Genomic DNA, 13,767 nt, shown 5'->3' with positions numbered 1-13,767 from the left:
GCTGATTCATGTGAATGTAGGGCAAAAACCACCACAATATGGTAAAGTAATTAGCCTCCAATTAAAATAAAAAAATAATAAAGAAAATATCAAGGTATTGCAAACAGGGAGTTTAAACTTGAGGCTGCGTTATCTGCCTTTCAAGTGTGTCACCTCAAGCAACTCATTTGCATTCTCTATGCCTCCTTTATGCAAATGCAGAATGAGGGTGATGCTGTTGTCTGCCTTACAGCAGAGTTGTGAGTATCAGATGAGCTCAGGCTTTTTCCTTCCCCTAAAGTCTCTCATCAGGAATCCCTCAGATGGCAGGCGGTGCAGGTGAGGATGAAATGCAGGTCTGGCAGTCTGCTCATATAGCCCATGGGTGCCCTGTGGACCTGTCTGCTCTCCATCCCACGTGTATTGTAGGGCTCGAGCAGCAGGGGTTGCAGGCCCAGCCTGCTGACCCGCTCTGGGACCCAGACTAACACAGCAAGCTACTTTAGGTCATTTGGAATATGAGCCAAAGCAGTCTTTCCTGGTCTCCAGATCTCCAAGAGACCTCCCAGTACTCATGTTTCCTTTTTCATGGTGAGATGTGTGAGATACACTTTATCTTCTATTTTGAATGGGATTTCCTGGTAGACCCCTGGCCACTGATGCTCTAAATATTTTACTGCTGTGGAAGCCTCCTGAATCTTTGTAGGGTTGACCTCCCATCCCCTAGAGTGCATATCACTTTCCAAGGTCCCCTTTCTGCTCATCTGGTCCATTTAGCATGACATCATGAATGGAAGTAGATCAGCGCAATATTCTGAGGGGTAACCAAAGGGTCTAAACTTCTTCTGACCGTATTCTGACCAACATATGGGTTGAGAGAGTTAACACAGCCTGAACAGGATCATAAATGTATAGCATTGTCCATTTCATCTGCCCACAAACTCTTACTGATTCATACTTTAGATGGCAATGGAAAGCACAGCACTCACCAGACTGTTAGTCACATACCATGTTCCTGAGACTACCTTAACCTACATCTACTGAAGAGCTATGACAAACCTAGATAATGTATTAAAAAGCAGAGACATCACTTTTCCGGCAAAGGTCTTTAGAGTCAAAGGTTTGCTTTTTCCAGTAGCCATATATGAATGTTAGAGCTGGACTATAAAGAAGGCTAAGCACTGAAGAAGTGATACTTTTGAACTGTGGTGTTGGAGAAGACTCTTGAGAGTCCCTTGGACTGCAAGGAGATCCAACCAGTCAATCCTAAAGGAGATCAGTCCTGGGTGTTCATTAGGGGAACTGATGTTGAAGGTGAAACTCCAATACTTTGGCCACCTGATGCGAAGAGCTGACTCATTAGCAAAGACCCTGATGCTGGGAAAGTTTGAAGGCAGGAGGAGAAGGGGATGACAGAGGATGAGATGGTTGGATGGCATCACCGACTCAATGGACCTGAGTTTGGGTAAACTCTGGGAGTTGGTGATGGACAGGGAGGCCTGGCGTGCTGCAGTTCACGGGGTCACAAAGAGTCAGACACGACTGAGCGATTGAACAACAGCAACAAAAACCAAAGAAACTATAGTGGCTGCAACTGGGTTACTACTTGATTGATTATGCTGCAGTTTGTCATTCTTCAGGGCCTGACTGGTTTGGGGGCCATACTGGTGAATTATATGGAGATACAGTAGGGACCATCACCCCTGCATCCTTTTTACTTTTAAGATTGGCATGGATTTCTGCAATCCTCCTAGGATGTGATCTTGTTTATTTTTACTGTTTTGACTGGACTGTAGGTGGAGGAGCATGTCCCCAGCTGGCAATGCTGTGACTTAACTGTAGTTAGAGGCCTAGAGGCCAGGAAGGGGGTGAGGACATATCCTGATGAGGCATGCAACTTGGGGGTGGGTAGAACTCTCCATATCATCTCCAGCAAGGGAGAAGGAGGAAGCTTCTTCAAGTTCAGAGCCTTCTGGGGAATCTGGGGACTCAGAACTTCCATGGCTATCCCCCAGGTCTCCCCATCCCATAAGTCAGGTCCTTAACTCTAGCACAACCTGCTGCCTGACTCTGGTGTTGCAGAGCTGCCTTGGTTGAGACTGAAGGAATGGGAGGTGGTCAGGCATGTATGGGGGGAAGCTTGTGAAGAAAAAACCCAGTGGACCTTGGGAGGACAGGATCATTGCAGCTGCAAAGAAATGTTGAGTTTGGTGTCAGGAGAAGGAGGGAGTGTCTATCTGATGACTTCTCAAAAACCTTTGAGGGAAACATACGTGTCTTCACAAGCATTCCTTCGTGTGTGGAGAGGTACCAAAGTGACCTATTTTCTGCTCAGACATTGAACCCCATCAAATGGTCCACAATGGGAACCACTGTTGGATGCTATAAGGCACAGCTTCTGGAATGAGAATTCCACTAACCAGACAGAGAGACAATGAGAATGTCTGCCTTAGTAGAGGAGAAGATGGGATTTCATTGCCCAGAGTCACTATAATTAGTGATATCTCCCCAGATATCATCCTCTGACTTTCTCCGCCTTGACCTCCCTTCCTTGAGGGTTGTGGCAAAGGTGGGAATGGTTCCCATGCTGAGAATTGCGAAGCCCAGCATGGTGACACAGACCAGCTTCAGTTGAACCGGCCCATCATGGCAGCAGACAAGCTTCAGTTGAACTGGGCTTTGGCGTCTTGGTCTTGGCCCCTTCAGTGCTCAGTGCCTGAGGCTGGAGCTTTGGAGGAGGGGCCCATCTGGACAAGACAGACCCCGGTTAGAGATCCTTCCTTCCCATGAGACCCTCCTCTGTCCTTCTTACCTCTGGTCTTCCTGGTTCCTAGGATCCCCAGGACCCCTGAATCAAAAACCAAAATTGATGGCTGGGGTAGAGACCGCAGAAGTCAGGCGAGGCTCTTTGTTGTTCAGGCATCACGCAGGTCTCTACTCCTTGCTCCGTGAATCAGCTGCTTTTACTGCAAGGGCTTCCTTATCAGCACACTGGCTTTGGGCCCTCAGCCAGCGCAGAGAATCATCTGTCCCAGCCTTGGGCTGGCTGAGATGCTCACTGGGCATGTGCTTTCTGGGGCATTCCGGAAAGCCCAGGATGGACTGAGACAAAGGCTCTCTGGGATGGGAGGGAGGCAGGGAGTCACTTGATCTTTTAATTCAGTGGATCACATTTGAAAAGAGCCAGAAGAATGGTCCCCTGGCTCCTCTGATGACATATTGATTCAAAGTTCAAGATGAGGTCTTCCTTCCTTCCTCCTCTTTGCCCCCTCGGTCAGCCCCCTTGAGAAAGGTCCATGTGTCCTTGGGAGGAGCGTTTGCCGTCAATCTTGATGTTCGACCCCTGCAAGGCTGCGGAGGTCTTCCTCTGCACCTCTGCATCACTTGGCCAGTTTCTCTCATGCTTCAGACAATCTTGACTTTACGTGGAGGAAGGGAAATGTTAAGTGCATGCTCCCCATGTTCAGACTCAGCTAAACCCTTCCGTTTTCTCAAGAGGCATCTACCTCACTTCCTTGGCTGATCCTTCCTCCTCGGTCTCAACCCCGTCTCTGGCTCATGGAGCATCCTTCCATGAGTGGCTGTCCGTTGTGTCTGTCTGGGTCTACCCCTTTTCTTGCCACCCTTCCCCGCTCTTTCATTTGTGTTGGGTTCAACTCCCCTAAAACTCACGCATTGGCTGCACTGCTTGCGATTCATTTTTCACCCAAGCACTTCGAACCTGGGCTGCACCCCTCAGCAGAGTTCCAGGAGCCCAAACTCAGGGGGACCTACTGGATGGCATGGCCATGGTTTTGGTGGGCAGAGGGCTACTGGGTGCTTCCAGAAGAGCTCGGAGAGCCTCCTGCCTACCCTTTTGCTGGAATCGTTGGAAAGCAAATTGGATGAAAAAAGAATGTTTCCAACCCACATTGTGCAGGGAAAGGCAACTTCTCTCTGTTTATAATTTTGTCATGTGTTTGTTGAATGACTGAATGACTGATCCAGAAATGCTTTGTGCCTTTGCCGTACATGTGTGTTTGCCCTGCTGATGTTGGCAGTCCCCTCATCATTTTGGGTCCCTCTCCCTCTTTTTTTTTCCCATCTTGTATGTTTGAACATTTGAAGCTCACCCTGGACTCCAGACCTCCTAGTCTCCCTGCTGCTCAGGGGCCTGTGGCCTCTGGCTAGGGACATACTTTCCAATTCCTTTGTGCTGAGAGTGCCCACGTGTTTAAGAGGCATCTGTGGGGAAGTCTTCTCCTTGTCCCCATATTTGGTGTGATGGGAAATTCCTCTGAACAGATTTCTGCTTTGCTGCATCATCCCAGCAGCCCATGAGTGATACCCAGCCTCCTCTGAGTCTTCTCAGACTCATGTGTTTGCTGCTTTGCTTTTCTTTTTAAAATTTTTTTAAATTTAATTGGAGGATAAGTGTTGCCCTTCTTGATAACTTTTGTGCCATTATCCCTGTTGCTCTCTGAATGGTCCCTTAGCCCTGCCACACCTCTGTGAACACTTACTTCATTAAACCCTTTTCCAGCTGCTAGTTCAGCCACATTGGGGTTGGTCTCTGCCACTGTAAGCTCAAGAACGTAGCTTCAGCTCACTTCTCCGCTGCTCCACGTCCATGTACTTTGCCCCCTGCTGATTGCTTTATGCAATGCAACCAGGATGCTGGTCTGAGAACTTTCACAATACAGATCTGATCATTTCATTCCTCACTTCAAAGCCATCCAGTAGTCATCCAGTATTCTCAAGGTGTCTAGGTTTGTCATAGCTTTCCTGCCAGAATAATCATCTTCTAATTTCATGACTGCAGTCGCCATCTGCAGTGATTTTCAGTTCAGTTCAGTTGTTCAAAGAGGCGTGTCTGACTCTTTGCAACCCCATGGACTGCAGCATGCCAGGCTTCCCCATCTATCACCAACTCCCAGAGTTTACTGAAACTCATGTTCATCGAGTCAGTGATGCCATCCAACCATCTCATCCTCTGTTGTCCCCTTCTCCTCCCACCTTCAATCTTTCCCAGAATCGGTCTTTTCAAATGAGTCAGTTCTTTGCATCAGGTGGCCAAAGTATTAGAGCTTCAGCTTTAGCATCAGTCCTGCCAATGTATATTCAGGACTGATTTCCTTTAGGATTGACTGGTTGGATCTCCTTGCAGTCCAAGGGACTCTCAACTGTCTTCTCCAACACCACAGTTCAAAAGCATCAGATCTTCGGTGCTCAGCTTTCTTTATAGTCCAACTCTCACATCCATACATGACTACTGGAAAAACCATAGCCTTGACTAGACGGACCTTTGTTGGCAAAGTAATGTTTCTGCCTTTGAATATGCTGTCTAGGTTAGTCATAGCTTTTCTTCCAAGGAACAAGTGTGTTTGAATTTCATGGCTACAGTCACCATCTGCAGTGATTTTGGAGCCCAGAAAAATAAAGTCTCTCACTGTTTCCACTGTTTCCCCATCTATTTGCCATGAAGTGATGGGACCAGGTGCCATGATCTTTGTTTTCTGAATGTTGAGTGTTAAGACAGCTTTTTCACTCTCCTCTTTAACTTTCATCAAGAGGCTCTTTAGTTCTCTTCACTTTCTGCCGTAAAGGTGGTATCATCTGCATATCTGAGGTTATTGATATTTCTCCCGGCAATCTTGATTCCAGCTTGTGCTTCATCCAGCCCAGCCTTTCGCATGATGTACTCTGAATGTATTAAATAAGCAGGGTGACAATATACAGCCTTGATGTACTCCTTTCCCACTTTGGAACCAGTCCATTGTTCCATGTCTGGTTCTAACTGTTACTTCTTGACCTGCATGCAGGTTTCTCAGGAGGCAGGTCAGATGGTCTGGTATTCTCATCTCTTGAAGAATTTTTCACAGTTTGTTGAGATCCACACAGTCAGAGGCTTTGGCGTAGTCAATAAAGCAGATGTAGATGTTTCGCTGGAACTTTGTTGCTTTTTCGATGATCCAGCGGATGTTAGCAATTTGATCTCTGGTTCCTCTGTCTTTTCAAACTCCAGCTTGAACATCTGGAATTTGGGCAGTGATTTTAGAGCCCAAGCATAGGAAGTCTGTCACTGCTTCTGCCTTTTCCCCTTCTATTTGCCATGAAGTGATGGGGCTGGGTGCCATGATCTTAATTATTTTAATATTTAGTTTTAAACCTAGACAGTGTGTTAAAAACCAAGGACATCACTTTGCTGACAAAGGTCCAAATAGTCAAGGCCATGGTCTTTCCAGTAATCATGTACAGTTGTGAGAACTGGACCTTAAAGAAGGCAGAGCACTGAATAATTGATGCTTTTGAACTGTGATGCTAGAGAAGACTCTTGAGAGTCTCTTGGACTGCAGGGAGATCAAACCAGTCGATCTTAAAGGAAATCAACCCTGAATACTCATTGGAAGGACTGATACTGAAGCTGAAGCTCCGATACTTTGGCTGCCTGATGCAAATAGCTGGATCATTGGAAAAGACCCAGATGCTGGGAAAGATTGAGAACAGGCAGAGAAGAGGGCGACAGAGGATGAGATGGCTGGATGGCATCACTGATGCAATGGACATGAACTTGGGAAAACTCCAGGAGATGGTGAGTGACAAGGAAGACTGGCATGCTGCAGTCCATGGTGTCTCCAAGAGTTGGACCTGACTTGGCGACTAAAAAACAACAATTTTCAAGTTAATGTACAAATGCCACAACGTTGACATGAGTTTAAGGTCTTGCACCATCGAAAACCCTCCCAGTTTCATCTCCTCCACGCTCCCCTTGGCTCTCCCTGCCCCAGCAACATAGTTCACCTTTACTTGTGGTCTGTGCCATATGCCCCCCTGTCATCCTCATTCATTTCATACCATCCTACTTTTCTCCCTCAGCTCTCATATCAGCTGTTATGTTGTTCAGCTTGCTTGTCTCTCATCCCTCACTTGATCAGATTCACCTAAACACCGAGTATCATGTACCTCTCCTTCATAGTACTTTTCACAGCTTTCATTTGACATTTATTCGTTTGGTTATTTTTTATTTCTCCTCTCCCACACCCCAGGTTGTGAGGCCTGCTGTATTCTTTGTGCCTGGTGGTTTATAGTAGTTTATTAACAAACTCCTCCTGAGGAGTGAGTAATTGGATCAGGGGAGACACGCTGGGACACACAGAACCCTGGTTGGGAATTGACCTTATGTAAGAAGCACACTTCTCCCACCTTTAATTGGAGTGGAAAATGAAAGGGTACATCCACATTCATTTGGCAAATACCAATTAAGCAATTATTATATGCCAAACACCAAGATTCATCAATGAACAGACAAAATTGCTGTCTTTTTCAGTTCAGTTCAGTCACTCAGTCATGTCCGACTCTTTGCAACTCCGTGGACTGCAGCATGCCAGTCCATCCCTGTCCATCACCATCTCCCAGAGTTTACCCAAACTCATGTCCGTTGAGTCGGTGATGCCATCCAACCATCTCATCCTCTGTTGCCCCCTTTTCCTCCCACCTTCAATCTTTCCCAGCATCAGGGTCTTTTCCAATGAGTCATCTCTTCGCATCAGGTGGCCAAAGTATTGGAGTTTCAGCTTCAACATCAGTCCCTTAGAGTTTTATATTTTACTGCAAGGAGACAGGCAATAAACATACACAGAATTCAACCTATAATTTCAAGGATGATCATTGCCATGAAGAAAAAAAAAAGGTGGTGATGGTAAAGAGATTGTTGGTAGGTACTGTTTTCTCTAGGACACCCAAGGAAATCCTGGTTGAGGAGGTGACATTCCAGGGGAGACCAGAGACCATGAATGAGCTTCTCTGTTCCCTGCTGTGTTTCTTTCTCTGTCTCTCTGTTTTCTTCTTGCCTCCTCTCCCTCTTCCCCAGTAGGCTTAATGTTTTACTGAAATTTATCTAATAATCTAGTGACTCATGAAAGAGCCATAAGTAATGAATAATTTCAAGCCCAGTGTCGTTTCCAAAGGAGACAGATATTTTAGCAGCTGTTTGATCATCTTAAGAGACTTTTGTTGTTTCTTTAAAAAGGTATGTAAAAGCATAGTCTGAAAATCTGATTTCATACCAAGATGCTACTTTTAAGAATGAATTTACTTGTAGCAATGATTTCACTTTAATCATTTGCTGGACAGGTGTCCTAATTGTTTTTCAGAACCTTTTCATGATATCAGAGAGTCTGAATTTGCTAATAACTATCAAAAAACAACTTTTTCCTAATTATGTTTAGGCACCCTACAGTTTACTTGAAGCACTAAAACAGCATTTGGCTTCTCTGGAGGACAAACATGACATTCTACCTCCTTATGGGTAAGTTGATAAATCTTGTAATATAGATTAATTTTGTTTTCATCTAAATAATTTGTCTCAGTTTAGCAACATCTGATTGACTAAAGAAATTTTGGGCTTTAAATATGGTGAAATAGTATATAGCCATTTTTTAATGATAATATGGAATAGAGGTTTTCAGTCTTTTGTGGGATTCCATACTCTTCACAGAGTTGTCGGCCTCCCAGAGGAACATCTTTTGTTATACTGAATGAGTCTCAAAGTCATAAGTTGGCCCTAGAAGAACCTCTCTTTGAAGAATTTGATTTCTTCCCTTAGGGATTCTGCTAGGGAGAATTAACTATTGTGGATGATTATTTAATGGTATGGCAAACTGTTTATCCACAAACATACATGTACTCTTCTACATACATACAAATTGAATAATATAAACTTTGAGGTGCATCACTTCAAAATATTCACATTAGCTATTTCTGAGTAGAATAATCATGGTTGATTTCAGCTTCCTGTTTTGTCCTTTTCAGTATTGTTCAAAGATTTCTATCAGGGTCATGTATTATTCATTCAGTCCACTTTTTAAGGTTATGTTAATTATATTTGATTTATACTATCAACCTCTACTAGACAAGTCTGTTGACTATTAATTATCTCTTTATCATAGGTAGGTATGTAGTTAGTATATAATAGGATGGATAGATAAATAAACGAAAGAAATGCAGGCTCAGCCAGGTAGGATATTTGTATCTCTCTTGATTGCCTAGCATGACTCATCTTTCCTGTGATCTCTTTAGCATGCAGCGTGCATTGATTCCGTCCATACCAAACAGTCCAGTTGTGAGAACCTCAGCAAGCAAAGTCAGGTTTTCAGGTGATATGACTCTGTTCTATGATTATGACAGTGATAATTGAGGGCAGGATTAGAATCTTTAATTCTTTAATTTCCTAACCACTCACTATATGTGCCGCCTCTTCCTAAAGCAGTCTTTGACCTAGCAACTTCATTTCTAGGAAGTTATCCCATATATAGTCATAGTTGTGAAATGTCATATGAACAAGGATGTACCTTACAACATTGTAATAACAAAATGACCCTCTATAAGGGGCACTGGAATGGAATGACCTCCAACATGTATTGTAAAATACATGTATTTTCTATTGTTGAATAGAAAATGAGCAAGGTGGGAAACAGTGTATAGTACGCTATTGCTTATTCTTTTTAAAAACAAAAAAGAAAGCATATGTATTTCTTTAATTTCTTAAAGAATATTTCTGGAAGGATATATGAGAAATGAATAAAATGGAAAGGGATGGGTGAGCGAGTGTTCACTGTATCCATTTTTATAATTTCTGAATTTTGTACCTTCAAATATTACTTAAAAGATAAGTGTTAAAAAGTAAACACATAATACATACATAAATCAAGTGTGATGTCTGTACGTGGAGCAAGTCTTGCTTACCAGGGAAGTCCAAAGGTTAGTTAGCCTTATACTCAGTGAGTATACAAGATACAACTCAGACCAGCTTGCAGGAGCCCAACTGCTATTGTCTCAGGAAATCTGGAAGCTAGTTGATGACACAGTGGTAACTTGAAATTGGCTGTGATGTAAGCATTTATACCACAGAAATAAATGGACAGATGCTACAAAACAGGCCTTTTCCTAGATAGCTGGTGGTTGTACATTTACTGGTACATGACTGCACATAATTGGCCATATCCTGTTTTTTTTAATGGCTGATTATATTTCAGTGATATTACTTGGCCCTCTATGCTAGACAAAAATTCCTGTAGTAATGAGGTATACTCTCATGGGGTTTATATGTATTAAAATTTGCTTGCTCTTAATTTAACTTGAAGACTTAAACTGTCTATTTTAAATGATGTTTTTTTTCATTTTTATTTTGTGTATATTTTCTCAATGGACACACTTTCTGCATTTCCAATGGGTGACTTTGACCAAAACTATGATGAACGTAAGTCCTTTGAGTAACACTAAATGTATAGTAAACATTTGCTTCATTTCCAAAAGAAGGACTTTTTCTGAGGCCCTATGGTTTCGGAATCATTAGTGCTTTTAAGAAGGTTACACATAAAACTGTTAGTCACTCAGTCATGGCTGACTCTTTGCGACCCCATGGACTGCAGCATGCCAGGCCTCCCTGTCCATCAACTCCCAGAGCTTGCTCAAACTCATGTCTATTGAGTTGGTGATGCCATCCAGCTATCTCATCCTCTGTTATCCCCTTCTCCTCCCATCTTCAATCTTTCCCAGCATCAGGGTCTTTTCAAATGTGTCAGTTCTTCGCATCAGGTGGCCAAAGTATTGGAGCGAGCTTCAGCTTCAGCATCAGTGCTTCCAATGAATATTCAGGACTGATTTCCTTCAGGATGGACTGGTTTGGTCTCCTTGCAGTCCAAGGGACTCTCAAGAGTCTTCTCCAACACCACATTTCAAAAAGCATAAATTCTTTGGCACTCAGCTTTCTTTATAGTCCAACTCTCACATCCATACATGACCACTGGAAAAACCATAGCTTTGACTAGATGGACCTTTGTCCGCAAAGTAATGTCTCTGCCTGAGTCCCAACAGCCCAAAACTGGCTTCTGGTGATCTCTGCCCATGCTGTCTTGAGCACTTAGCTGCTGCTGCTGCTGCTAAGTCACTTCAGTCGTGTCCGACTCTGTGTGACCCCATAGACGGCAGCCCACCAGGCTCCTCCGTCCCTGGGATTCTCCAGGCAAGAACACTGGAGTAGATTTCCATTTCTTTCTCCAATGCATGAAAGTGAAAAGTGAAAGGGAAGTCGCTCAGTCATTTCTGACTCTTCGCGACCTCATGGACTGCAGCCCACCAGGCTCCTCCATCCATGGGATTTTCCAGGCAAGAGTACTAGAGTGGGGTGCCATCACCTTCTCCGTGAGCACTTAGTCTTGGTTGCCTAATGCTCGTTTCTTGAGCCAGTTGTATCAAAAACTGTGGCCAGCTGAAACTACTTTTTCTCTTCAGTCACTGTGAAATAAAAATACTGGCCATGGAACCAGAGTACTTGACTTTAATTTTCACTCTGTCATTCATGGACTATGTGACTTAACTGCTCTGTGACTCAGCGTCCTTATCCTCGGAAGGTTCCTGTCAAGATAAAAGAGTCAATATAAATGTAGAATGCTTAGAACAGGACCTGGCCCATGTGTTACTTAGAAGTATATATTTAAAAGTTCGTGTATATGAGACCCTTCTAATTACCTTTTTTGTAGTTATTGAAGTATAGCTTACTTGCACTATGTCAGAGCACCTTCTCTATATTTTAGTACTCTGGAAATTTGTTGATACTTACCTCATGGACCAGTATATAACCATGATTTTTGGTAGATATTTAATGTGCACTTGAAAACTGTGTCCTGCTGAGGTTTTTAATTCTGTTGTTCAATCCTCTGTATTTTCACTGATTATTTTGTCTGCTTGTTCTTGTAGTTAAGAAAGGTGGATTCATGTTGATGTATGGCAAAACCAATACAATATTGTAAAGTAATTAGCCTGCAATTAAAATAAACAAATTTAAATTTTAAAAAAAGACAAAAAAAAAAAAAGAAAGGTGTGTTCACATTTTCCCTGTTTTCTCTTAAACTACTTTAAGTATTGATACTTTAATAGTTGTGTAGTACTAATGAGGGTTTTGTTCCCACCACACCACTAAAATGGCTCTAGTCAAAGTCACCAGTGGCCTCTAGGTTGCAAATAAAGTGGTAATTTCTCAGCCTTCATCTTACTAGACATGACTCATGACTCCCTCTTCTTTGATACATTTTCTTCAGTTTCCCTGTTGGTTTTCTTCTTGTCTAACTCTTGCCTCCCTTAGACTGTTTTCCACTGATTCCTGCTCATCTCTCTTCTTTATCCATATACACTCATTCCCTAGATGACCTCATCCAAGTCAATGGCCTTAAATACCATTTACATGATAAGAACTCCCAGCTGCAGCCACTGCTCCTGAACTCCAGGTTTGTATATCCAAGTGTCCATTCTGTGGTAGCACTTGAACATCTAGTAGGGTTCCCAAACTCCATGTGTCCAAAATTAAGCTTTTGACCCTTGACCCCAAGCCTCCTTTATCCATGGTTTTCCCCCATGTCAGTTAATGGCAAATAGCGACTCATTTCTTCTAGGAAGAATGTGACTAGGACCAGTGCAACTCAGGCTTGGAGTCATCTTGATTCCTTTATTTCTGTAACACACCCACATCCAATACATGAGGGAATGTTTTTACTTTACCTTCAAAACGTATGTAAAAGCTGACCACTGTAGTCAGAGTTACCATCACCTACACTACCGCAAGGGCTTTCTGCTTCTACCCTTGCCCTCTGCGGTCCATTCTTTACATACCAATCAGAATGATCCCATTAAAATACAAATCAGAGAGATTCAGTTCAGTTCAGTTGCTCAGTCATGTCTGACTTTTTGTGACCCCATGAACCACAGCATGCCAGGCCTCCCTGCCCATCACCAAATCCTGGAGTCCACTCATACCCTTGTCCATTGAGTCAGTGATGCCATCCAACCATCTCATCCTCTGTTGTCCCCTTCTCCTCCTCCCCTCAATCTTTCCCAGCATCAGGGTCTTTTCCAATGAGTCAGCTCTTCGCATCAGGTGGCCAAAGTATTGGAATTTCAGCATCAACATTAGTCATTCCAATGAACACCCAGGACTGATCTCCTTTAGGATGGACTGGTTGGATCTCCTTGTAGTCAGAGAGATTCTGTCTGTTCAGATCCTTCCAGTGACTTTCCCATCTCAGAGACCTTGGGCTGAGATGGCAGCCTGAGAGTGAAAACCAATTCCTTACAAACCCGTTCATCACCTTCTGACTCTGACCACTTTGACTCCAGATACACTGGAGTCACTGTTCCTCAAATACACCAAGCACAGTGTTTCTTCAGGGCTGTTTATGCTGTTCCTTCTGGTGGATTTGCATGGGTCACTCTTTACAAACTTCAGGTCTTTATGTAAAAGTCCCCTTCTCAGTGAGCCTTTCTTGTCTAAAATTTAAATGCCCACTCTCCCACGAACATATCATATTCCTTTCCCTGCTATTTTTTCCTTAGCACTTATTACCATCTAACAGTTTTATGTGGGCTTCCCTGGTAGCTCAGCTGGTAAAGAAACTACCTGTAATGCAGGAGACCCCAGTTCAATTCCTGGGTTGGGAAGATCTGCTGGAGAAGGGATAGGCTACACACTCCAGTATTCTTGGGCTTCCCTGGTGGCTTAGCTGGTAATGAACCTGCCTGCAATCCAGGAGACCTGGGTTCATTCCCTGGATTGGGAAGATCCCCTAGAGAAGGGAACAGCTACCCACTCCAGTATTCTAGCCTGGATAATTCCATGAACTGTATAGTCAGTCCATCAGGTCGCTAAGAGTCAGACATGACTGAGCGACTTGCACTTTAACATGTTACATACTTCATATTGGTTATTGTTGGTCTCCAACGGAACGTAAGCTAAATGAAGGCAGAGATTTTTATCTT

General features: G+C 43.5%; 1 protein-coding gene across 1 annotated transcript in view; it reads left to right on the top strand.

Moving 5' to 3' along the window:
- LOC133242757 (phosphatidylinositol-binding clathrin assembly protein-like) overlaps positions 1–13,767 on the top strand; it is a 47,227-nt gene that overhangs the window by 17,915 nt on the left and 15,545 nt on the right. Inside the window, exons 9-10 of the mRNA XM_061408904.1 lie at positions 8,187–8,266; positions 9,037–9,113. Coding sequence (XP_061264888.1) covers positions 8,187–8,266; positions 9,037–9,113 — 157 coding nt within the window. The remainder of the gene's footprint in view (positions 1–8,186; positions 8,267–9,036; positions 9,114–13,767) is intronic.

This window comes from Bos javanicus, chromosome X (genome assembly GCF_032452875.1).
Source record: "Bos javanicus breed banteng chromosome X, ARS-OSU_banteng_1.0, whole genome shotgun sequence".
In the NCBI taxonomy this organism is placed as follows: domain Eukaryota; kingdom Metazoa; phylum Chordata; class Mammalia; order Artiodactyla; family Bovidae; genus Bos; species Bos javanicus.
The sequence above is the reverse complement of the archived record's forward strand: the minus strand, read 5'-3'. Positions and strand labels throughout refer to the sequence as shown.